Here is a 25,812-nt window from a genome sequence, read left to right on the forward strand (position 1 = left end):
AAGCCTCTTGATGAGAGTCAAAGAGGAGAGAGAAAAAGTTGGCTTAAAGCTCAACATTCAGAAAACGAACATCATGGCATCTGGTCCCATCACTTCATGGGAAATAGATGGGGAACAGTGCAAACAGTGTCAGACTATTTTGGGGGCTCCAAAATCACTGCAGATGGTGATTGCAGCCATGAAATTAAAAGACGCTTACTCCTTGGAAGAAAAGTTATGACCAACCTAGATAGCATATTAAAAAGCAGTGACATTACTTTGCCGACAAAGGTCCATCTAACCAAGGCTATGGTTTCTCCAGTAGTGGTGTATGGATATGAGAGTTGGACCCTAAAGAAAGCTGAGTGCTGAAGAATTGATGCTTTTGAACTGTGCTGTTGGAGGAGATCCAACCAGTCCATCCTAAAGGAGATCAGTCCTGAGTATTCATTGGAAGGACTGATGTTGAAGCTGAAATCCAATACTCTGGCCACCTGATGTGAAGAGCTGACTCACTGGAAAAGACCCTGAAGCTGGGAAAGATTGAGGGCGGGAGGAGAAGGGGAAGACAGAGGATGAGATGGTTGCATGGCATCACTGACTCAATGGACATGAGTTTGAGTAAACTCTGGGAGTTGGTGATGGACAGGGAGGCCTGGTGTGCTGCGGTCCATGGGGTCACAAAGAATTGGACATGACTGAGTGACTGAACTGATAAACATATTCTTTTCAGCAAAAGGCTGACATGCACTTTGAGACATCTGCTTTTAACCTTGGTAAAAGGTGATTTTTCAATAATTCTAGGCTTATTCACAAATCAACCTAGTAAAAGGATGCATTATTCCAGAAGCGATGGAGCAGGGGTGAGAGGCAATGAGGGCACTGCAAACGTCATTTCTAAGATGTTCGACAAACACTACACAATCAGATACACTATATAATAAACACGGAAACACATCCTGAAGCCTGACGGAATTAACTTCCTCAGAGCCATTCAGGTGGCTCTTAAAAATGCCAGGTGGCGCCCAGGAAAACCATGCCGCCTCAGCTCTGCTCTCTGGCCCACCAACCTCTCACTTCTCTCCCCGCTCTTTGGAAACCACTCACCCCGTTTTCCACAATCCAAGCAGGAGAGAATGATAGCCTCTTCTATCGCTGGCATGAAATTCCTCGCTAATGACTTCATTAACACTTTAAGGAATTCGAGTCTTCAGTGTTACCTGTCCATAATATTAGAATAAAAGGTTTCACCTCCTTTTATGGACTTTGGTTGTCATGTACTCAGTCACGTTCAACTCTTTTGCAACCCCGTGGACTGTAGGCTGCCAGGCTTCTCTGTCCATGGGATTCCCCAGGCAAGAATAAATGGAGTGGGTTGCCAATTCCTCCTTCAGGGACTGAACCCACACTGCCTGGCCTGGCAGACGAGTTCCTTACCACTGACAGCCACCAGGGAAGCCCTCCTATTATGGACTTCAAGGCCTCTTATTACAGTGGAGCAGGTAATTTTTATTGTCCCTAAAAATCACACTTTGCTTCAGGCTGGCTGCCATGATTACAGGCTCCTTGGAGCCCGTGGGTAATCAGAAAGAAACCTGAGTATCTGAACCAGTCTCTTCCTTTCCTATCCTAATCCCCTCCCACCCCTCTGCTCCCAGACCCCAGATGCTCGGGTAGAAAGCTGCTCTTTCTGTCCCCTAAGAGTGTCCTTCGCCAATGACCTAATCTGGGCTTTCAAGTCCTCTATCCACTCCCCCACCATCACTGTGGCTATACTAGCTGCGTGTTCCCAGGGAGACTTGCCTTTCGGTACAGAGTCCCTGCTGCTTAAACTCAAGCACTCAGGATACCTGAAGAAAGGATGGAAAGCAGGAAGCAGCTGTCCCTGACAAGGGCTATGGGAAGAGAATGGCAAGGTGGGACAGTCACAAAGAGAATCTCAGCCCCCAGGCCGAGTAGGCTGAGGCAAAACTCCAACAGGTAAGGAAGAGCCTATCTTTTCAATGCGTGACAGATGCGGTTAAAGATGATAATCACACCTGGAGGAAAAAAGTCTACATTAACTTTCCCGGAAGGTAATGGTAACAAAGGGACGAGAAGAAACTAACCTCTGACGGAGGACTTCCGCAGCCGGTGGGAGGCTAGCCTTGACGAGCCTTAGCTCGGATCCTTCCCGGGCTTTTCCCATGCAGTACTGTTCAAGGGGGACTAGCCTCTGCTCCACGGATGCTCTGGGACTAAAGGAGCACACGGCTCAAAAGAAAGAGGACGTAAGGGAAAAAATCCCAAGTGAGAGTCCTCGAAAGGTGGAGACAATCGGGGAGCGAGACACACGGGCCGGGGCTCAGCGCCCAGGCTGCAGGGGGCGGGGCCACAGGCGCGCCGCCCCGGAGCAGGAGGCCCCTGTTCCCCACCCGTCTCAGTGTTGGCTCCCCGCCTCCCCAGCTCACAAGCGGGGAATCTCCCCACTTACAGCTCCAGAGACAGGAGTAACTTGACTTCTTGGAGATAATCACTAAAACTTCCCAGAAGCCCTTATAAACTGGGGTTATCACAAAGCTTTTCCTCTTTCTGAAAGGCATGTTTATGACAACAATGATATAATACATACATATATATACAAAAAAGATAGATATATTTAGCTTTTCCACTCAACTATGAGTTCTTCAGTTACCCTAAGGAGTTCAAGGAATCAAAAGTGCTGGATTGAAAAATAATACCAAAAAATTCTTCAACAGGACAGAAAAAAAATTCCAAAAACACGTGATTAAATAAAAGGGTGACTGTTTAAAAAATATTGTAACATTTGCAAAATCTGTATTATGTAAAATAAGTCAACAGAAATGTTCCATTTACCAGCCTCTTAAGCAGAAGCTTGATATCTCTGACAAATCCGCCTGTGACGCCGGTAAAGCAACTACAAAGTCATTTTCAGTAACTCTATTGCATGGCTCATCTTTGAAAAGGTAACTATTTTACATCAGTGGCTACAGAAGACTGAATTCCCAACTCTCTGCAAGCTCACCAAGTCTTCCTCTTCGTCCTTTGATCCTCAGTGATAGGCTAAGACCAGCATTTTTTATTTCAAGAAAAATCACACTGGTGCCTTAATCCTCCAGTTAAAGTAAATGGCATGAATATATATGCTGTTTATTAGAGTTCCATTCATACTAACTTTCACGTAGTTTACTTACAATTATCTATTTCTTATCTCAAAAAAATAATAAGCCATAAATCAACACATTAGGTAGGTAAAAAAGGATTCCTCTCCGGTTTCTTACACATATTATGGACTTCCCAGGTGGCACAGGGGTAAAGAATCTGCCTGCCAATTCAGGAGACAAGAGACGTGGGTTCAATCCCTGGATCGGGAAGACCCCCTGGAATAGAAAACCACAACCCACTCCCGTATTCCTGCCTGAGAAATCCCACGGACAGAGGAGCCTGGGGGGCTACGCCCACAGGCAAAAAGCTGCACACGACTGATGCACGCAGTGTCTGCAGACAGTGCCACACTCTTAGAACCCACTTCCTAACTCACCCAAGTACTGTGACAGGTGTTTATCTTACTGCTGACACTGCTGCTTAACTGCTGAACAAGCCCACATAAAAAGACACCAGTAATGAGCAGCCGCTTAGTTATCTGAGATCAAAATTATCAACAATTCAATCACTCAACAAGTAGTCACTGGGCCACTCTGCTAAGTGCTGGAAATACAATGATGCGGAAAATTATTCCTGCTCTCATAAGGTAAAACGAACAGGTATCCATCAAATGATGACATTACGGAGTGTAATTATGCAGTGAGAGAAATATTATGAAGGAAAAGAACACAGTGTAAATAAAGAAAAAGGAGTTGATCTAGACTGGTATGGGGGATCAAAGAGGGACTCCCTAAGGAAGTGAGGCTTAGGCTGACATCTGCAGGACTTGGCGGGGAGGCAGGGGGAGCAACAGCAAACGAGGGTTTTAAGGAAGAGGGAACAGCATCTGAAAGAGCCTGGGGTAAAGGTAAGCCACACCTTCAAGGAAGCTGAAAGCAGGCCGGTGTGTCTCCTGCACAAGGAGCTCGGAATACAGGGATTAGAAAATGATGAAAAGTCTTAGAAACGTTTGAAAATAGGGAGGAGGAAAAGGACTTCTAGCATTATGTCCTGGGAGGGCTTGAGGACTATAATGCCTGCAAGAGAATTTCATAAATTGTAAAGCACTGCACAATTTCGTTAATAGTATGAGTCCCACACTTCTCTTTCTAAATACACTTCTGGCCTGGACACCAAGTGACCAGCTGAAAGCATAAGAGCCAAAATTAGTTCCCCAGAGTTCTAATCCAGTTTTGCCCTACACCACATTGTCTAAAAATGTCACTGTTTGCCTCACTTAACCAGTTCAATGTCTTTTCCAGACAGCTAGTTCTTCACGACAATAACTCAAACTGTGAGCATTTACTACACACTTTTCTAAGCTCCTTATTTACATTCAACTCATTTAATCTTGAATTCTAGAAGGAAAGTTCTATTCACTGTCCAGATGACGACACTGAGGCTCAAAAAAGTTGAAGAACTTACCCAAAGTCACAGGGCTAGTAAGTACTGACACTGTTAACCACAAGACTAGCTTCTGCCTACAACTTATGTGTGTAGGTATGTATGTACAGAGATATATTGAGGAAAGAGGGAGAGAACAGAACGCAAGTGTTTGGAATTACAATCACATACTTGACACCCACCAATGAATCATCTAGCACCTGGGTAATAGTGGGGCTCAGCAAGAATCTGAGGAATTGAAGGGATGACAAAGGATTTTAATGTGGAAGTAAAGTGATTTTCCGGAGAAAGCAATGGCACCCCACTCCAGTGTTCTTGCCTAGAGAATCCCAGGGATGGGGGAGCCTGGTGGGCTGCCGTCTATGGGGTCGCACAGTCGGAGACGACTGAAGCGACTTGGCAGCAGCAGCAGCAAACTGATTTTCTGATGCCTTCCCACCAAGTCATGTATTCAACAGCTATGCATTTCATGGCTTTATTTTCCTTGACTCTCCCTGATTATTCTTCTCCGTTACCTTTATCATATTTCACAAGACTTCAGCTCCGAGGTAGAAGCGGGGAAACGGATGGAGCAATGAACTAACGGAGAGCCTCACTGCACACCAAATGCCCTCCCTCCTGGGGCTCTGCACTGGCCCTTTTCTCTCACGCTATTCCTTCCGTGGTTTCTTCTACTGAATCACCTTCTCACAAAGGCCTTCCCCGACCACTCAATGGCAGTTTTCTCAGGCCTGCAACACATCACCCCACACCTCCAATTCTAGGAGAGCAGGGGCCTGGTCTACCTGGTTCTCTGAATGTATTCCAGGACCCTGGGCTGAGCGAATACATATTTAACCAACGAATGAAAAGACAATACTCCGGATTCCCCTCTGTTCTCTGAAGCCCTCCATACCCGTAAGCTTTCCACTCCAGGTGACTCCACACTCCATTTTCAACCATAACAACACTTCTGCAGGACTCGAGGTTTGCAAAGTAGCCTGGACTCCATTTTCTGAGTTGAGCACCTCACACGAGCTGAGAAGGGAGGTCCGGCCTGCTAAGAACGCCCATCCTCCCATTTTAGGGTCGATGAAATTGAGCCTCAGGAAGGGGATTCGCCCGCAGCCGCGCCGACAACACTGGCAGGAGCCCTAAGAGGTATCGATTCCACAACGCCCTATCCCACGAGCCGACGGCCCTGGGTTCAGGATGCTTCATCACCTTTATTACTATTGTTCAGCAGCACTCACTCCGGACGCGCACCAGGCGGAGGGCGCGCCCCAGCCCTCGCCGCGTCCCCGCGCGTCCCACGCGCCCCCGGCCGCGCCCCGCCCCCAGGCCCCGCCCCCAAGCCCCCACGCCGCGCCCGGGTCTCTGCTCCCGCCCCGCCAAGGGCGCCCGCGCCGCGCGGGGACCACCCCCTGCCAGCAAAGCCCAATCAGCAGAGGCCCAGGGGGCGGGGCCGCGAGGCCCCGGCCCTCCTATCTGGGCGCCAATTGACCCCCTCAGCTGTCACTCATAAGGTCGCACCCGCACACCCGCCTTCCTCCCTTTCCTCCAACCCTCCCCTTCAGGGGAAAAAAAAAAAACCGAAACGGCGGTTGGGCCACGGCGGTGGCCAACGGCGGGCGGGAAGCGGAGGGGAGAGGAGCCGGGGAGTGAGGGAAGGAGGGCTCTGGGAGGAGCAGGCGATGAAGGAGGAGGAGGGGAGCCCGGCCCAGCCGGAGCCGTCGCCGCCGAGGACAAAATGGCGACGCTGGCGGAGGGCCAACTGTGAGGCGGGGCCGCGGCGTCCCCCCTCCGCCCCCACCCTCGCGCCGGCCGGGCCGGTCAGGGGGAGCCCGCTCGCCTCGCCGGCCGCGGGCGGGGAGGGGAGGGGAGCGGCCCGGCCCACTATGCAAAGCGGCCGGCGCCACCGCCCCGTGGCAAAGGTAAAAGGGTCGGGTTCAGCCGCCGCCGCCGCGGCGCCTCCATGTCCGCGCGCCAGGCCCGCCCCCTCCGCCGCCGGCCCGAGCCCGCCCCGGCCCTTTTTTTTTTTTCTCCCCTTCAATTTTTACCTCAGGATTTGGCGCCAAAGCGGCCTCGAAGCAGGTCCCGTGTCTGCGGCGGGTCGGCCCCCGGCGCGGAGGGCAGGGCGCGGGGGGGAGGCCGGCTTCCCGGCGTCGGCGTTTGGCGGGAGCCCCCGGGCCGCTTAGGCTCGCGGGGCAGCTGGCGAGAGACGGGACGCCGAGGTGGGAGCTGGACGGCGGGGGCGGGCCCGGAGGCGCCGCCGGGGTCGCGGGGAAGGAGGGGTTTGTTATTGTTTTTGTCAGTGAAAGGTCAGAGTTCGTGACCCCGGTGCCGCCGCCGCCGCCGCCGCCCGCGCGCTGGGAGGAGGAGGGCGAATGTTCTTCTTCCTCTTCCCGGCGCCAGCCTCGTCGCGGCCGCGGGGGGCGGGCGAGCACGCGATTGGCTGAGGCGCGCGCGCGCGCCGGAACGCGCCGGCCGCGCCGCTCCGGCAGGCCCCTCCGCGGCCGCGGCCCGGGCGGCGGCTCCGGTGTCCGCCGGGGTCTCTGTCCGGGCTCGGCCGCGCCGCCATACGGCCACCGCGGAGCTTAAACGCCGAGGTCGTCGGGGCGTGGGGTTGGCTGGGCGTTGTCAAAGGCCGGGAACGCCGGCCTCCCCGTTATTCGGAGTGGCCCGCCCGCGAGCTCCTCGAGGCCGGATGGGGACCGTGTTCTCGCCGTAACGTCCCCCACCCGGGCCTCCGCCGAGCCCAGCCGAAGCCTCTGTGCTTGTGGACTGAAGAAGTGATGGCGGCGGAGCGCCCGGAGGGCGGAAGTGGGTGGTTTGTTGGGTGGGCGTTGACCGGTTCGTGCCCTCGGTCCGGATGATCCGAGGATGCACCAGCTTCTGGGAGTATCAGGTAACGTGTTGAAGCCCTCCCAAGCCTGTCACTGTCTTTTCTGGAATATATGCCCCAAGTCTTACGTCCAGAGTCTCCTCGCGATTTGAAACTGAACAACAGTGCTTCCGTTCAGTTCAGTCGCTCACTCGTGTCCGACTCTTGGGGACCCCATGGACTGCAGCACGCCAGGCCTCCGTGTCCATCACCAACTCCCGGAGCTTGCTCAAACTCATGTCCATCGAGTCGGTGATGCCATCCAACCGTCTCATCCTCTGCCGTCCCTTGTCCTGCCTTCAGTCTTTCCCAGCATCGGGGTCTTTCCCAGTGAGTCAGTTCTCATCAGGTGGCCAAAGGATTGGAGCTTCAGCTTCAGCATCAATCAGTCCTACCAATGAAGTGCAACAATGCTAAAGTGTATACAAAGAAACTTCTTGTAGAGTTGGCTTACGTATACAAATACAGTTGCTCCTCTTGATCCTATGAATCTTGGGTTGTAGGTATTCCCTAGATATTTCTCTCATAGTGATGGTTTTACTTGCTTTGCATGGTGCAGACTGCCGTTTTATTTGGGATGCCCTGAGCTGCATAGGGCAGACCGCTTGATGACCGTGCCTTTTGATAGGCCTAAGATCCGCTGCTAATTGATTTTTTCTGAACTTTTCTTGTTTATTATTAATAAATTCTTACTCGAAGATGGATGATTTAACCTTTTTTTTAACCAGTAGCCATTTAGCTTTTATCAGTGTGACCTCAGCTTTGAGTATTTCGTCCATAATCTTGTAATATTTTTATTTGATAGGAAATGCTTTAACAGACCCATTTTCCTTGTTTTCACCTCTCAAGGAAGAGGAAGATGAGAACCAGAAATGTCAAATGATATGCCTAAGGGAACACAGTATCTTGATGATAAATCCTTGTAAACATGTACTGCTTTGTAATTGTGAGGATGACCCACAGAGATGTTATGGGGAGGGAGGTGGGAGGGGGGTTCATATTTGGGAACACATGTAAGAATTAAAGATTTTAAAATTAAAAAAAACTCAAAAAAACCACAAAACTTGTAACTGTGTACTTTCCTCCCCCCAAATTAGGTTTTCAATGTTGTATACCACTTCTAGCTATAGCTTTAAAATAAATACATTGAGGTTTTTTGTGGGGTTTTTTTTGGGGGGGGGGCAAACAGAACTGTACTAGATTTTGAAATGAATACTAAACAATAATGTTTCTCTGATGGCTTATGATTTTCTCCATTTAATACTCGCAGTTCTGTGAACAAGCCACTGTTATTTCATTTTACCTGAGGTGAAAGAACTGATGCCCAGAAAAGTGACCTCTCTGGTGCTACAGGTGCAGAAAGTAAAGCCAAATCTCCGATACAGTCCTTTTGAACTTTTCTGTTGTAAGCCATGCCACATCGGTTTGCTCTGTTTGTAGTAGTGGTCAGTAAATTGCCGGTTAAAACTTTGGTTAATGTTGATATTAACAGTAATAGCAGGACCTTCCTGGCGGTCCAGTGGTTAAGACTTGGCTTTCCAATGCAAGGAAGAGGAGGCCTGGTCCAGGAGCTAAGATCCCACATGCCTTGTGGGCAAAAAAACAGAAGCAATATTGTAACAAATTCAATAAAGACTTTTTAAAAAATGTAATAGCAAGCCTTCATAATCCTGAGCACTTTTCTGCCTCAGGAAACAGAAGCAGGTGGACACGCACTGGCAGACTGCTGTCCCAGTATCAGCAGGTGATAGGCCTCTGCAAACTGAGGTGGGCACTGCCATTTTTCCCTCCACTGTGAGTTGGGCAGAAGTTTTTCGTGGTAACTGTTAAGTGACTTTGTAACGCTTGATGGATTTTATGATAACAAAAATACACACGTTGTGTTACACTAGCTGTAGTTTGGTTTTTTTTTTTGTTTTTTTTTTTTTTTTTACTATTAATAGGAAGTATCCACATTTGCATTCACAGTTACTTTGAAAGTTGTTTTATCAACCTTTAAAGTATTCTTGGTTGGGGAGTGCACTTCAGAACTTCCAGGCGCATGCTGGGTCTGAAAGCTCTGGGTGGGGCCTGGCATGAGCATGTCTACTGGGCATCCCAGGTCATTCTGATGCACGCCACGGGCTCAAATCACTGAGCGAACTCCAAAAACGTGTGGCAAAAGGAAAACTTCTCGTTCAAGAATTTCTTTTAACTTCTTGACTGCCTGAAGACTATTTACTCACAGAAGCCCTGGGAATGATCTATCTGGCAGTACCCAGCACTTGTATCTGCATTGCCTCAGCACCGACCCACACTGAGCCTGTACTGAAATGTGCCATGTCCTTATCTCAGCCCTCAGCACAGTACCTAGTACACAGTGGGTATGAAGTGGGCACCTAGTGAATGCTTTTCCCAGCAACAGTGTATGATGAACAGTGTTGGTATCATCAGCTCGCTTTTACAGATGAACTCAAGTGAAAACATGGTTTAGCTGGACTTCCTGGAGCTGGCCTGTGAGCCCGGGCCTTCTAGCTCCCTACACAGAGCTTGTGAATGAGATGCAGCCATTCCCTCCTCGGCCTCTGTGGTCCTCGGGACAGGTCTTTTTCCCCACAGCACTTAAACAGGTCTGTTCTGCGGTCATTAACAGAGCAGGAAGTAGATCACGCAGTTTTCATTTTGTACCTGAGTACATGTTTTTTGCCATCCAAGCTTATCTGTGTTTAAATGATGTGTTAATGAAAATCAAGTTTTAAATAATAGTTGTAGACATGCTAAGTTTTTCAAATTACTATTATCAAGTAGAGTTTCTTTTTACCTAAAAGGTATGGCTTTTGTGATAGCGTAAATAATGGTTTTTCCTTTTTATTTTCATAGACTAGGAAGACTTAATGATTACCTTCATAAGTACTTATGTACATCTTTGTATCATTTTTCTGTAATAGCTTGTTATTGTATATAGTATTTGTGACACTTCTGTCATTTATATAATTATGACATGTTTGTAAAATAAACTTTTAAACCTCACATAATTGTTACTAGCCTTTTTAAAAAAAAAAAAAACTTGGAATATGAATAGATGTAATCACTGAATACCAGATTGCACATTCCTTATTCTTACACATTATCCTGTTTAATCTTCACAATAACCCTTTGAAGTAGATGGTATTTTTTCTTATTTTTTTCACAACTGAAGAGGCAGAAAACCTTTTAACAGAGGGAGAATAACATCTGCAAAGTCACCTGGCTGGCATATGCTGGGACATTTATCGGTAGTGATTTCTGCTAAGTTATATATATATTTTGGTCATGCTGCCCAGCTTGAGGGATCTTAGTTTCCAAACCAGGATTGAGCCCACGCGCTGGGCAGTGAAAGCCTAGCCACTGAGAATGGTTGGGGCCGCTAGGGAATGCCTTCTGCTTCGTCTCTTCTGTCCTGGAGGACTTCGAAAAGAAGGAAACCTTTCTCTTCTACCCACCTCTGTGATTCTGTCACAGTCGAGCTTTGTCACCGCAGAAGCTTACTTGGGGAAGTCCCAGCTTCTGTATCAGTGGCCCTTGTTCTTCCCAGGGAGAGGAAGCCCAGTGCTGCGGTGGATGGATGGTTCTGGAACATAGGAACTCTGCAAGAGTGGGTCCCAGGCCGCTCTGGAATGGCTTTTACTGAGTCATGACTCTAAGGGGTTTTTGTTGTTTCTATTTGGTTTTTTGGCCACGCTGAGCAGCATGACCAGGGATATTCAATCCCTGGTCGGGGAAGTGCTAACTCTTTGGTTTCTGCCCCCTGGATCCCATGTGCTTGGTTCACATTATCTTGAAAACATAAGGGAAAATCAGACTACCTTCTCAGAAGAGGGCACCTGCTGGGACTTCCCTGGTGGTCCAGTGGTTAAGACCACGCTTCCACGGCAGAGGGCACAGGTTTGACCCCTGGACGGGGAACTAAGATCCTGCATCCCACGAGGCATGGCAAATAAATAAACCTACTTTTAAAAAATCTGCCTGCCCTTGGTCCCCTGTTTTAGACTATGCTCGGGAGTATGTTGTGTTTATAAACGTCATCTAATTGGGCCTCTTTGAGTCGTGAGGCTTGGAGTTCTTTACTAACCCAGCACCACTTCAAGAGCTAAGCCACTTGGGGCTGTCAGCCGTCTAAAACAGCATTCCTTGAGTTTGCTAAGAGATGAGTTCCACCCCACAACCTGTTCAATGTAGGCCAGGAAATGCACCTCAAAGCAGAGATTCCTTGGAAAAGCCTCTCTCTTAAGTGCTTTGCTTTGGATTCCACCCTCAGCCGTGGGGAGAGAGGGGCCGCTGCTAGAGGCCTCCGGCTTCCAGGGAGCTCTGGGTGCAACAGTCAAGACTGAGGGTCTAAACAGCACAAATCCCCTTGGTTTTACCCTCACATTTGGCCCCTCCTCCTCTGGCCCCAAGTTTAGGTCTTGTCTCTGTCTTAACTGCTGTGGTTTCCTAGCCTTCCTAACTAATCCAAGTAGCTTCCCCCTTATCCATTCACTCATCCACCCTTCCTTGCTCCCTTTGTGCTGCTGCTGAAACAGCCACTCCTAGCCCTCTTCTGTTTAAGAAGTTCTTTTAATGGTTCTGCGTTGCTTAGGGCTGAAGGGAAAACTCAGATGCCTAAGGTGAGGACCTTGAGTTGGGGTAGGAGTCTAGCAGGCATTCTCGGGGAGGCACCATTCATATGTTAAATGGTGTTAGTGACCCCTGGCGAGCTCACTACCCACTTAAAGAGATAGAGCCCCCTCACCGGCACCTGGAATGCGGCCCAGAGACACCGTATCTCAGATTTCTCAAGAGAAGCCAGGAATCCAGACGTGTAAATGTGAAATCTCTTACCTCTCAAGTACTGGCAGTTTGCAACCGGTTTCTAAACTCTGCAGGCCAAGCAGCATCTCTTATGGTTCTGGGCCTCAGAACTAGTTTGGGACCTTCGAGTAAGCAGGTAAAATCCAAACTCCTGAGCCAGGGCGATTGAAAGCCCTTCCCAGGGGTCCTTTCTGCCACCTTCAGATGGCAGTGGTGGTATTTCGACAAAAACAGTGTGGAACTCAGAATTGTGATTCTATTGAGCATACAGTTTGCATCTCAAGGCAGGGAACTTGGCAGGCAGAAAACAAGCCCCCCGTTTAGAAGTTGAATCCAAAGTGCGTGTGTGCGTGTGTGCGTGTGTGCGTGTGTGTGTGTGTGTGTGTGTGTTGCGGATGGGGGCCTGTTCCTCTTCTAGTTCTTGTAATTTGAATAAACTTCCTGTCTCCTGCCAGGGCAGGAGGAGAGCAGTCACTACAGAGCAGTCTGTATAGCGTGGGGTCAGGGGATGAGGGTCTCAGGGTTCCTTATAAGACACTCAACTGGCGCTCCTGTCTTTACCCCCATCGTGACCTTCCCAGACCCTGTGCCTCCGGCTTCTGAGCCTGTTTGGGAAGCAGGGGCCAGTGTGTCTGGCTGGCATCTCCCCCTGGGGGCACTTTAGTGTTCAAGTTCTGTGCCAAGGTAGCCGTCACTGTCCCTGCATGTTGTATCTTGCAAAAATGACAGTTTCCACACCCTATGCCTCTTGGATTTTCTCTGTCCTTCAGGTTATATCTTTTTATTAATTTACTGTCCTTTCAGTAGGTTTTGGGAAGGAGCCAAGAAATGCATGTTTCCTCGTTATCTAGCTGCTTCTTGAGGCTCCAGGTTTCAACATGAAATTTTATTTGTTCAAAGACATTTCGGAAATGACAGGTAAATCAGCATCTCTTTGTACTAGGAAAGTCAATATTTATGAGTGGATCAGAGTTTCAATCAGCAAAGACAGTTTCCAGAAAAACAAAGAATTTTTGTAGATTTGCCATGAATTTCATACATTTTCCTCTTTGTAGTATTTTGAAGCTTTTAGAAAGTAAAACCAAGTGCCGTGACTTTTGAATACATGACTGTAATTCTTCTGTTTTGGTTTGTCTAATTTGTCTAATCGAAACTTTGTGCTTTTTATTTTTCCCCCCTTACCTGATACTCTTAAGCCAGTGGTTCAAAAAGTTTTTTGACCATAATCTATTAAGTATAAATTTATTTTACATCAACAAGCAGCACATATATATAGTAGGCGTGCATGTGTGCCTAGCCACTTCAGTCGTGTCTGACTCTTTGCAGCCCTGTGGACTGTGAACCCGCCAGGCTCCTCTGTCCATGGGATTCTCCAGGCAAGAATACTGCAGCGGGTTGCCACGCCCTCCTCCAGGGGATCTTCCAACCCAAGGACTGAACCCGTCTCTTCCATCCTTTGTATTGACAGGCGGGTTCTTTAGCACTAGCGCCACCAGAGAAGCTGCATATATATGTAGTATATTATATACATATGATTAGGACAAAAATGTCATGAACCTGGTCCCTGGCGATGATGGAATATTCTGGTGCCTTCTACTTTGCTCTCTGTTGTATGAGGCAGGACGGGGTCCTGGTTGTCATCCATGACACTGATTTGTAACTTACTTCCAGAGTTTGAAAAACAAGGATAAAGAAACTTCATTTATGGTGCTTTTTTTTTCCCCCCTTTCTTTTTTGCTTTGTGCTTTCTGAATACAGATTTTCTCTTGTCCAAGCTTCTCTTTCGCTCCCCACACTGTTACAGCATCACCCTTGAAAGGTGATCAGCACAGAGAAGAGACCCGTCACTCTGCTCTGCCAACACAGAACGCCCTTTACTGTAAGACATCGTCAATCACCTGTCCACAGAAGAGACCCCGGCCACGTACACAGCGTGTCTGCAAAATCACTCCATGATCACCAGGACATTGTGAGGGAGGCCACGGGACGTTAAGCTTCTCCTGAGAGTTCTGTGGAAGGGGATGTTGCCGTGCCAGGCAGCGGCTCTGCAGTCCCTGGTCTGACCGAGGCGGGCTGGTTTCCCCTCCAATGTCCACCGCCTCGGCCGTGTATTCTTCCTGAGATCGTCTGGCACAGTGTCGAACTCTAAAAGGTGCCTTGAAGTCTTATCATGGTACCAATGACAGCCCTCATTCCTAACACATCATTCCAGATGCCCTTGGGTCTCCTCTTCGGCTCAGAATCTGACTCTCCACTGCTGACTCCAAGCCTGGCCACAAGCTGGGGTCACTGCCCACAGACCAAGCTTTGACTCTGAAAACCTTCCCAGACCCTCCCAAGCCCAGATCCCCAGCCTGCACATCCACACTGTCCCGAGGGCACTTGTACCTAGACAAGGGAACCCCAGAAGAGAGGGCTGAGCCACGGAGGAGCCGAAGGCCACGCAGGCAAGGTGGGGATGAACTCGACTTCATGCTGGCCATCTCAGGCCCCAGAACCTACAGAGCTGTCCCCTGGCCTGGCTCCCCTGCCAGTGTTACCTGCCGTGCCCCAGGGGGGCAGCCTTGGTAAAGCGGTCCAGGCTCTGTTTGTAGCATGTGGAACATGGGTGGTCAGCCCGACAACACTGGTCTGGCTTCACATGACCGACAGGCCCCCGGCTGTGCCCTGCTTGGTTTCACTTCTGGAAATAGCCCCGTCCCTTGGGGACATGACCCCCCCCCGCCCCAGGACACAGAGGTGTTCTCTCTCCCTAGGAACTGGAGAGGCAAGGGAATGATGGCTTCCACCCCAAAATAAGACCTGTCCGTTCTTACAGGACACATAGTAACTGCTACCTTCAGGCATGACTTGACCACAGGATAAAAGTTCACAAAGGGTTTGAGAATAGCAAGTCATTGATCAATTTCTAGATTATTATTTATTTTTTTATTTTATTTTTTTTTTCTCAACCACCTTTACTGGCTCACATAAATATCGAAAGACAAATCCATCTGTCTCCCCCTTTTGTCTCCTTGGCGACAATTTACTCTAGCTGTTAATCAACAAACTACTAGAAACACGCAGAAGGGGAAAATGAGTTTTACAAGATGAAAGAGGTCAATAACCAGTCAAATACATCAATCCCTGGAAGGACTTTTTTTTTTTTTCAGATTAAACCACTGATTTGCAACTTTCATTAACAGAAATTTCATCTATATCTCTAAAAACCAAGAGAATTGATAACTTGATTTCAACTCAAGTTTTGACAGCAGCTGAAGTTTTACATTTAAAAAAACTGCAAAATGTCAACTAAAAAAAACAGACAACACGCTGGGACATGAGTCTGTACTTAAATTCTACCAACTTCAACAAACAGAGAATGGGTGCGTATCAGTTCACGTCGTCCTCTGGTCTGAAACACACTTCCCACTGGCCATGGGTTACTCCCTCTTCTGGGCGGGGCGCGGGGGGCTTCTACTGGGAGTTAGTATATAGCCTGTTCTTGATGAAGACAACACTAGACAGATGCTGCCTAATGCCTGGACAGTGCTGAATGTGACGAAACCAGCGCGACACGTTAAGGTATTTCTCCTTCTCTTGAACTGTCAGGTCAACAATAGAGCGATGAAGCCCATAACACAACGGGATATCTGCTAATGTGAAGTTATATCCTGTAAGGTAGACTTTATCTTCAAGGTGTGAATTAAGATCCTTCAGGACAGTGTGGATGTCGTCTCTACTGGAGTGTCCATCCACCCGTTACCCTGTATTCTAACCACCGCTGAACCACGGCTTTCCCCTCTGCCGGGCTCCCCAGCAAACATTCCTTGCTGGCCTGCTTGACTAGGTGAGCTGCTACGGTAGTCAGTCCCGTTAGACTTGGACCATTGTTTGTCTGAAGAACTGGAATCTGGCGCTCGCCCTGAGCGCTGTGCTTGTTCCCTTTACTCAGCCCCTGAGACTTCTCCAGCAGCGTCAGCTCCGCGGCCGCCGCCATGTTCCGGCAGAGCTCCCGGCAAGGGGCGGCTAGATTATTATTTATAAATACATCTTAGAAATTCGAATCTATTCCATTATGTGAGAAACGTGATGAATCCCCGAGGTCACTTGCCTTAAAAATGCTTCATATGTGCGTGTGCCTCCTAACGTGTCAACTGAATGACTAGAAGCATGAAATGTTAAAACCTTTTAAAGCATGTGTACTTTGGATTTTAAATATTAAGCTGGATTTTAAATACCCCATCTTAAGTTGAAGCAAACCTTGTGCATATGATTGCAGAAAAACAGAACTGCAGTGAAATACTGAAATAACACTGGATTACGTACATGGTTGGATAATGAAATGCATCGTGTGTGTTATGACTTTGGGGAAAAGGTCCTACTGATTGGTCCACGGCCGTCAGAGTTTTCTGTTGATTTTAGGAGGGACTTCACCTTGCAAGTCTGAGAAAATATTAATAACTCAAGAGTATCAGCAGTTATAAGCATAGGTTTCCCGATTGTGAGTGTGAAACCCCGGGCTAGTGACACGAGGTTTCTATTCCCCAGCTTCCTCATCTGCAAAACAGAGATAAGAACTCACCCCAACAGGTCCTTGGGACAATTAAATGGAGGATCGGGGTTAAGGTGCTTAAGACTCCTTCATGCTGAGATGCTTGCTATTTATTATTTGCTGTTAATAATCACACAAACGTCTCCTAGGAGCTTGGGAGAGGTCAGTGCTGTTGGCTGCTGATTTAGTAATTGTTTGATTAGGGGCTTAAAATACAAGTAAAATCAAACCAGCTTCCCCAAAGTCACTTAAAGTAATAGCAATATATGTAACAGATGCCCCAATAACGCTTATGAAAGTTTAGTTCAGTTCAGTTCAGTCGCTCAGTCGTGTCCAACTCTTTGCGACCCCATGAATCACAGCACGCCAGGCCTCCCTGTCCATCACCAACTCCTGAAGTTTACTCAAACTCATGTCCATTGAGTCGGTGATGCCATCCAGCCATCTCATGCTCGGTCGTCCCCTTCTCCTCCTGCCCCCAATCCCTCCCAGCATCAGAGTCTTTTCCAATGAGTCAGCTCTTTGCATGAGGTGGCCAAAGTACTGGAGTTTCAGCTTCAGCATCATTCCTTCCAAAGAAATCCCAGGGCTGATCTCCTTCAGAATGGACTGGTTGGATCTGCTTGCAGTCCAAGGGACTCTCAAGAGTCTTCTCCAACACCACAGTTCAAAAGCATCAATTCTTTGGCGCTCAGCCTTCTTCACAGTCCAACTTTCACATCCATACATGACCACTGGAAAAACCATAGCCTTGACTAGATGGACCTTTGCTGGCAAAGTAATGTCTCTGCTTTTGAATATGCTATCTAGGTTGGTCTTAACTTTTCTTCCAAGGAGTAAGCGTCTTTTAATTTCATGGCTGCAATCACCATCTGCAGTGATTTTGGAGCGCCCCCCCCAAATAAAGTCTGACACTGTTTCCACTGTTTCCCCATCTATTTCCCATGAACTGATGGGACCAGATGCCATGATCTTTGTTTTCTGAATGTTGGGCTTTAAGCCAACTTTTTCACTCTCCTCTTTCACTTTCATCAAGAGGCTCTTTAGTTCTTCTTCACTTTCTGCCATAAGGGTGGTATCATCTGCATATCTGAGGTTATTGATATTTCTCCTGGCAATCTTGATCCCAGCTTGTGTTTCTTCCAGTCCAGCGTTTCTCATGATGTACTCTGCATAGAAGTTAAATAAGCAGGGTGACAATATACAGCCTTGATGTACTCCTTTTCCTACATGGAACCAGTCTGTTGTTCCACGTCCAGTTCTAACTGTTGCTTCTTGACCTGCATATAGGTTTCTCAAGAGGCAGGTCAGGTGATCTGGTATTCCCATCTCTTTCAGAATTTTCCACAGTTTATTGTGATCCACATAGTCAAAGGCTTTGGCATAGTCAAGAAAGCAGAAATAGATGTTTTTCTGGAACTCTCTTGCTTTTTCCATGATCCAGTGAATGTTGGCAATTTGATCTCTGGTTCCTCTGCCTTTTCTAAAACCAGCTTGCACATCAGGAAGTTCACGGATCACGTATTGCTGAAGCCTGGCTTGGAGAATTTACTTTACTAGCATGTGAGATGAGTGCAATTGTGCGATAGTTTGAGCATTCTTTGGCATTGCCTTTCTTTGGGATTGGAATGAAAACTGACCTTTTCCAGTCCTGTGGCCACTGCTGAGTTTTCCAAATTTCCTGGCATATTGAGTGCAGCACTTTCACAGCATCATCTTTCAGGATTTGAAACAGCTCAGCTGGAAATCCATCACCTCCACTAGCTTTGTTCGTAGTGATGCTTTTAAGGCCCACTTGACTTCACATTCCAGGATGTCTGGCTCTAGATGAGTGATCACACCATCATGATTATCTGGGTTGTGAAGATCTTTTTGTACACTTCTGTGTATTCTTGCCACCTCTTCTTAATATCTTCTGGTTCTGTTAGGTCCATACCGTTTCTGTCCTTCATCAAGTCCGTCTTTGCATGAAATGTTCCCTTGGTATCTCTAATTTTCTTGAAGAGATCTCTAGTCTTTCCCATTCTGTTGTTTTCCTCTATTTCTTTGCACTGATCGCTGAAGAAGGCTTTCTTATCTCTTCTTGCTATTCTTTGGAACTCTGCATTCAGATGCTTATATCTTTCCTTTTCTCCTTTGCTTTTGCCTCTCTTCTTTTCACAGCTATTTGTAAGGCCTCCCCAGACAGCCATTTTGCTTTTTTGCATTTCTTTTCCATGGGGATGGTCTTGATCCCTGTCTCCTATACAATGTCACGAACCTCAGTCCATATTCATCAGGCACTCTATCCATCAGATCTAGACCCTTAAATCTATTTCTCACTTCCACTGTATAATCATAAGGGATTTGATTTAGGTCATACCTGAATGGTCTAGCGGTTTTCCCTACTTTCTTCAATTTAAGTCTGAATTTGGTAATAAGGAGTTCATGATCTGAGCCACAGTCAGCTCCTGGTCATTTTTGTTGACTGTATAGCGCTTCTCCATCTTTGGCTGCAAAGAATATAATCAATCTGATTTCGGTGTTGACCATCTGGTGATGTCCATGTGTAGAGACTTTTCTTGTGTTGTTGGAAGAGGGTGTTTGCTATGACCAGTGCATTTTCTTGGCAAAACTCTGTTAGTCTTTGCCCTGCTTCATTCCGCATTCCAAGGCCAAATTTGCTTGTTACTCCAGGTGTTTCTTGACTTCCTACTTTTGCATTCCAGTCCCCTATAATGAAAAGGACATCTTTTTTGGGTGTTAGTTCTAAAAGGTCTTGTAGGTCTTCACAGAACCATTCAACTTCAGCTTCTTCAGTGTTACTGGTTGGGGCATAGACTTGGATTACTGTGATATTGAATGGTTTGCCTTGGAAACGAACAGGGATCATTCTGTTGTTTTTGAGATTGCATCCAAGTACTGCATTTCAGACTCTTTTGTTGACCATGATGGCTACTCCATTTCTTCTGAGAGATTCCTGCCCACAGTAGTAGATATAACAGTCATCTGAGTTAAATTCACCCATTCCGGTCCATTTTAGTTCACTGATTCCTAGAATGTCGATGTTCACCCTTGCCATCTCCTGTGTGACCACTTCCAATTTGCCTTGATTCATGGACCTGACATTCCAGGTTCCTATGCAATATTGCTCTTTATAGCATCGGACCTTGCTTCTATCACCAGTCACATCCAAAGCTGGGTACTGTTTTTGCTTTGGCTCCACCCCTTCATTCTTTCTGGAGTTATTTCTCCACTGATCTCCAGTAGCGTGTTGGGTGCCTACTGACCTGGGGATTTCCTCTTTCAGTATCCTATCATTTTGCCTTCTCATACTGTTCATGGGGTTCTCAAGACAAGAATACTCAAGTGGTTTGCCATTCCCTTCTCCAGTGGACCACATTCTGTCAGACCTCTCCACCATGACCCACCCATCTTGGGTTGCCTGGGTTGCCCCGCAGGCATGGCTTAGTTTTACTGAGTTAGACAAGGCTGTGGTCCTAGTGTGATTAGATTGACTAGTTTTCTGTGAGTATAATTTCAGTGTGTCTGCCCTCTGATGCCCTCTTGCAACAGCTACCATCTTAGTTGGGTTTCTCTTACCTTGGGCATGGAGTATCTCTTCACGGCTGCTCCAGCAAAGCGCAGCCGCTGCTCCTTACCTTGGACAAAGTAATAGCAATATACGTAACAGATGCCCCAATAACGCTTATGTAAGTTACTCTCCCACCAAACATACCCCAAATTCACAGGAAGGCACAGCCCTTGCACTACACTAATCCAAACCACAGTCTTCTCAAAAGATGTGGTTCCAGAGAGTGGCCCCTGGGGGTGAGTCCCCAGCAACCGGCCCACCCCACTCCTTTCCCCCAGCTGACTGGTCTATGCGGGTCACCTTGGTGCCCTTCACAGTGACCAGCTCACTAAACGTGGTCCGGCAGCCATGTGCAGGGCCTGCTCAGTGCTTCTAAGAAAAAGCTACAGCCCCCACCACTGGGGGCAGTCAGTGGTCAGTCTCTTGGGAACCAGCCTTGAAATCAAGCTTACAATGGACAGTAGGTCAGAGAAACCCAAAGAGTCTGGAGCTTGGGAGTCACTGTCCAGCCCTGAAGCCACCCTGCTTTCCTGCCTCTGGTTGAGCTGATCTCCTAGCTGTCTAACGCAGCGTGAGGTTAGTTTCCTTTTCCTTGCTATTGAAAAACAGACATCTTAGTGTGGACACAATTGTCCCCTCAACTGACAGTTAACACGTGGAAGCACGGAAGCCTCCCTGCTCACAGAGGCCGCATACCCCAGGCTGAAGCCATGAATGGAAGAATCTTCCAGAATGTTGTTGACTTTGTTCCAAGGCAGAGAGAAAGCTGGGCTCCATCTGCTCCTAGTACTCCCAGCCCAGGTGGCCTCATCCTGATTTACAGCCTCGCTGTTCAGCGACGCCATCTCCATTATCAATCAAACGAGAGGTTGGACTAGACGGAGAAAGGGCTCCGAGCTGCACACTTTAGCCCTGACGTGCACGCACCAACACCACCTTGGTGTCAGCCCCCATGCCTCCCCGGCCCAGGCTGTGTCCAGGGGCATCTGTCAGCCTGAGTAGAACAACTCAGCGGATTTCTGACACCCAGAAGCTTCATTAAGGGGACCCAGGACCTCAAGCACCATCCCTAGACACTCCCGTGTGCACGTGTGTGCTGTGTCAGTGACCACAATCACACTTCTTCCTGCTGATGAGGCCCCGTCCAGGCTGGAGAGACGCACCCAGTCTCAGGAAAGCTGTGAAACCACCGCAGTTAAAGGGAGTGCTACCTGCCTTCCAGGGCCGGGGCCTGTGGTCCGCTTTGACAAACAGCTGGTGTGCGCTGAACACTCTGGGGGGCCAGGAGAGTCTCTGGGGGCTCCGAGCTGCTGGTTCCTGAGCCACAGCACAGCGTCCTCCCTAGAAATGCACTCTGCTAGGGACATGCAGGAGGGGCTTCCCAGCACCCAAGGCGGGGAGGCGGAGAAGCAGTAAATTGTGGGGCCGTGGGTGGCTGCTCCGCCAGCCTCCTGGCCCAGGGAGAAGCAGCGCCATCAGCCAGGTGGGCGGCTTCCCCTGAGTTACTCCGGGCTCACCCAGTGGACAGACAGTGACGTGAACACGTAAGACAAGTCGGACAGAGAAAGGGGCGGGCAAGGGACAATGAGCAAAGTGGGCCAGTAGAAATCGGATGAAATGAGTCCACCGAGAACCAGGGGGAGCACAGGAGAAAACACGGCGCCCAGGTAACCAGGTGGGTCGCCACACAGGAGCTGTGGAAGACCTCTGTGGCTCCCTCCTTTTACAAGACCCATCCAGTGTGTTCTATCTACAACCGGGGTTTCTATCAGGGGCAATAAATAGCCCTGTCACAGCTCCTTTACAGAGTATCAGAAATAGGATGTTACTCGGGGGAAGAAATCTTCAAGGGACTTCCGGACACATAATTCTCCCTGGAGCTCAGAAACTGACAATGGGTCACAGTACAGGCAGGCTGGGGAAGTGCCCACTTCCTCTCTGAAGTCCTGCTGCACTTAAAAAATATATACATATTAATTAAATATAAATTAAAATTTTTAATTAAAAAATTTTTAAAATTATTTATTTATTTGGCTGCACTAGGTCTTAGCTGTACAGGCAGGGCCTTAGAGCTTCACTGCAGCCTGAAGGTGTGGCATTCAAACTCTTAGTTGCAACATAGGGGATCTGGTTCCCTGACCTGGGATGAACCCAGGCCCCTGGATTGAAAGTGTGGAGCCTTAGCCACTGGACCACCAGGGAAGTCCCCTGCTGTGCTTTTTAAAGGCTCGAAGAGTCTAGAAGGCCCATGTCAGTATGCCTGATGGTGAAAATGATTCCATCAAAAATTAACAAGAAGACCTCTCTCATCACTTAGTCTGGGTCCTCAAAATGTTTAACCAAACATTTTTAAAGAACTGCAAACTAGAAAAAAAAAAATTCCCCTGAAAATATTCAATGTAAGCTAACTCCCGGAGATGGTGCTTTTCATAAAACGTTGGTTAGCAACTGCCTTTTTCTTTTTTAGGGAACAGGGCAACAGGAAGGTGGGGACAAGACATCAGAAAATGATATGATTGCTCTTTATTTCGATGAGAGTAACAAGGAGGCCCCCCGCCACTCTGCTTTATGTGAAAACACGTCCAGCATCATGAGCAGCAGTCATCAGCGGGAAGGGACCGAGCCGCAGGCGCCCACAGGGCATCAGGCCACAATTCCAGGCTCCCTCAACTGTGTCCAGAGCCACTGGCCACCACCACGAATTCACCTTCCCATCGCGTCTTGTCTTCTCTCCTTTCCTCTTTCAAGGCTTCAGGAATACAGCAGAAGGACCATGATGTCGAAAACAAGGACAGCTCTCACAAGCACATCGCTGTCGGCCTGTGCGGGGTAAACTCAGGAAGGCACGCAATAAATTAAAGCAGACCCTGTCCCTCGGGAGGGTCTGCAGTGGCCTCCAGGGTGAAGGCCGGGTCTGCCAGCAGCCGAGTTTCCAGCACTGGTGAGGTGACAGGACCGCCTTAGGGAGGAGGCAGTTTCCTCCTTTCGGAAGCCACGTCGGTCTACAGGGCGAGTGCTCGCTTGGAGGAGACAGTCCTCCGCTTCTGCTCCAGGGCTGCCTGGCCCCGCGCCCTCCGAGGCCAGGGGGACCCTCCCGGTGTTGCCTGCTGGTGCCCCACAGCCAGTGCTGGTGGCAAATTAGTCCACAGGACTCCATCTACCACTGACTTACAGAAGTCCCTTGGGGGGAAAAAAAAAAATCAAACCGGAGGTTGCTGCTCAGTAAAACAATAAAGTGCTTTTTGATGAGAGTAGCTGTTATTTACTGGTTGTTTGTCATTTCACCTGAGGCACCGACATCAATGACATAAAAGGCGATCATGTTTACCAGGAGTAAAAAAAAAAACTGCAACAGCTTGTTTCTACTAAGAAGCCTGAAGTTCTACAGGGCACTTCTCTACTGGTTTCCACGTCTTCATGTTACTAAATTTTAACGCACTACTGGAAAGGGAAATAGTTTACGCTGGAGTGGGGAGGGTGGAGAACACGAAGACAGAAAAGGTCCATAAATATCCCTTAAGGGGTCCACTTGTGGAGGTGTGAGAGAGGGGGTGACAGCCAAGAAGGCCAGGCCCCGTGCTGAATCCAGCTGCGTGTCCGGACGGGTGGAGACACGGGCTGGCTTCTGGAAGGGTCCACACATCAACCTAGGAGTGTCCTCTGAGTCCACATGCTGGGTGACTGCTATAACACACTCGCATCTTCCATGGCCTCGATCCACCTGCAACATAGAAGTGAGGAGACACTCGGTTCTGCCTGGAACTCTGGTCACGGAACCCAAGAGTGATGAGACAACAGTGGCATTAACCCAAGGTGAGCGACCCGGTCCTATTCTGTGTGTTTCCCTCGCATTTAGCAAAAGGCCGGCAGTGCAGTGCAGTTGCTGAATCAAGGCACGCCCGTATGGATGAGTCATAATGCAGGCAGACCCTGCTGTGCTCAGAGACACTGCGTTTTCTCTACATTTGAAGGGTTGTGGAAACCCTGTGTCCAGCAAGTCTAGCAAGCAGCACCATTTTCCCAGCACTATTTGCTCACTGTGTGTCTCTGCAGCACATTTTGGCAATTCGCACCGTATCTCAGACTTCTCCGTTGTTAGTCGATTTGTTGTGGTGGTCTGTGACCACTGGTCTTTGATGTTACTACCACAAAAAGATTATGACTTCTTAAAAGGCCCAGATGAGGGTTAGTACTTTTAGCAAGAAAGCATTTTCCAGTGAAGGAATGCACACTTTTTAAGCATGACGCGACTGCACAGTTCACAGACTACAGGATGAAGAGCGCTTGCGTATGCGCTGGGAACCCAGAGAGCTCGGGGCTACCTGGACTGCCGCACGCGCTGCGCTGCGCGGCCCGGAACCCCACCCACAGTCTGTCTGAGGTCCGCCTGGGAACTTCAACCTGCTCTTCTGCTGTGGCCCAAGGGGACCTGACAGGACAGGAGGGCCGGAGAAGAACAGAAGCCAAAGCCCAGGGTGACAGCTGGCTCCCTTCTGAGAGAGGAGAGGGGGGGAATGCGGGACTAGGTATTTGGGTACCTCTGAGCCGAACTGCTATCCTCAGCTTTGAAGCTATAAAATAGGGTTTTCTTGTGGTAAAGATGAAACGTAGGGCTGGCTTCACTGCTGCCCTCCTCCTTGCCTGGCGCAACGGTGAAGCCAAGCAGGGGCATACTCTCCAAGGCCACTGTGTCCTGCGGAGAGGCAGAGGGGAAACGGAACGTTAAACACGGCAAGACGCCCATCGGCAGCTGAGCATCCAACGCTCTTCACCCCTACTTCTTGCCAGCACCAGTCACGAGGAGGAAAAGAGACTTAACAGTCTGCGACAGTGTTTACAGAGTCCTGGGACTTCCACATTATCTTGTTTAATCTTCATGAAAGGTGTCACCCCCATGCTAAGAAGAAACCGAGGCTCAGGGAAGGTAAATAATGCCCCAAGATCACACAGCTTGGAAGGGGCAGGGCCAGCATTGGAACTCACGAACACCTAAAACTGCGTGTTCCTTCCACGGATTCGGTGTGTCAGCGACTCAGATTCTCCACTGTCATTACCCCTGTTAATGTATTCTGTGCTCAGCCCCCCATGGTCTCTTTCACAGTGCTTCAGTATGGAGCACTCAGGGCATCCGGGCTTAAAATCATGGAGCTCGGTGGAAAAAGAAACAGCTTCTTATATGTAGATAAAGAACTTTTTATAATAAACACATCCATATTTATGCACAAATACATGTTCATAAAGAACACAATTTAATGAGATCATGAACAGAGATTTAGAATGACTGTGGGAGAGAAGGAGGAGTTAAATTTGTGTATAAAAGCCAATCAACTTTCTAAGACCGCTGACTCAGAAAAAAACATTTGACAAAATTCAACATCCACTCATGATAAAAACTCTTAGCAAACTAGGGAATAGACGGGAACTTCCTGGGTCTTCCCGGTGGTACAGTGGATAAGAATCCATCTGCCAATGCAGGGGACATGGCTCTGATCCCTGCTTTAGGAA

The 25,812-nt window shown here is 48.4% G+C and overlaps 2 protein-coding genes, 1 long non-coding RNA gene and 1 pseudogene across 20 annotated transcripts in view; 1 reads left to right on the forward strand and 3 right to left on the reverse strand.

Moving 5' to 3' along the window:
* NR2C2 (nuclear receptor subfamily 2 group C member 2) overlaps positions 1 to 6,930 on the reverse strand; it is a 115,920-nt gene extending 108,990 nt beyond the window's left edge. For 5 of the 15 annotated variants that reach the window (XR_003585991.3, XR_006057116.1, XM_042236428.1 and 2 more), the window contains exon 1: positions 6,567 to 6,742. The gene's annotated coding sequence lies outside the window, so the exon portion shown is untranslated. Of the gene's footprint in view, positions 1 to 1,086; positions 1,200 to 2,087; positions 2,338 to 5,422; positions 5,810 to 6,566 lie in introns of those variants that run through there. The other 10 variants (XM_042236427.2, XM_042236424.2, XM_015102486.4 and 7 more) reach the window with 8 other exon arrangements.
* A 51-nt stretch (positions 6,931 to 6,981) lies between these two features.
* Positions 6,982 to 10,399, forward strand: LOC132658194 (uncharacterized). Its single transcript, XR_009597473.1, has 2 exons — positions 6,982 to 7,414; positions 7,530 to 10,399. It is a non-coding gene; the product is annotated as an uncharacterized LOC132658194 (long non-coding RNA).
* A 4,701-nt stretch (positions 10,400 to 15,100) lies between these two features.
* LOC105603591 (eukaryotic translation elongation factor 1 epsilon-1-like) lies at positions 15,101 to 16,198 on the reverse strand (annotated as a pseudogene).
* A 6,617-nt stretch (positions 16,199 to 22,815) lies between these two features.
* The window catches only part of FGD5 (FYVE, RhoGEF and PH domain containing 5), a 118,518-nt gene continuing 115,521 nt past the window's right edge, over positions 22,816 to 25,812 (reverse strand). For all 4 annotated transcript variants that reach the window (XM_042236431.1, XM_027957811.2, XM_027957809.2 and 1 more), the window contains 2 exons: positions 24,846 to 25,000; positions 22,816 to 24,028 (listed from right to left, as the gene is read on the reverse strand). In XM_042236431.1, the coding sequence (XP_042092365.1) occupies positions 23,992 to 24,028; positions 24,846 to 25,000 (192 nt within the window). In that variant the 3' untranslated portion in view covers positions 22,816 to 23,991. The remainder of the gene's footprint in view (positions 24,029 to 24,845; positions 25,001 to 25,812) is intronic.

Source organism: Ovis aries, chromosome 19 (genome assembly GCF_016772045.2).
Source record: "Ovis aries strain OAR_USU_Benz2616 breed Rambouillet chromosome 19, ARS-UI_Ramb_v3.0, whole genome shotgun sequence".
NCBI classification, from domain to species: Eukaryota; Metazoa; Chordata; class Mammalia; order Artiodactyla; family Bovidae; genus Ovis; species Ovis aries.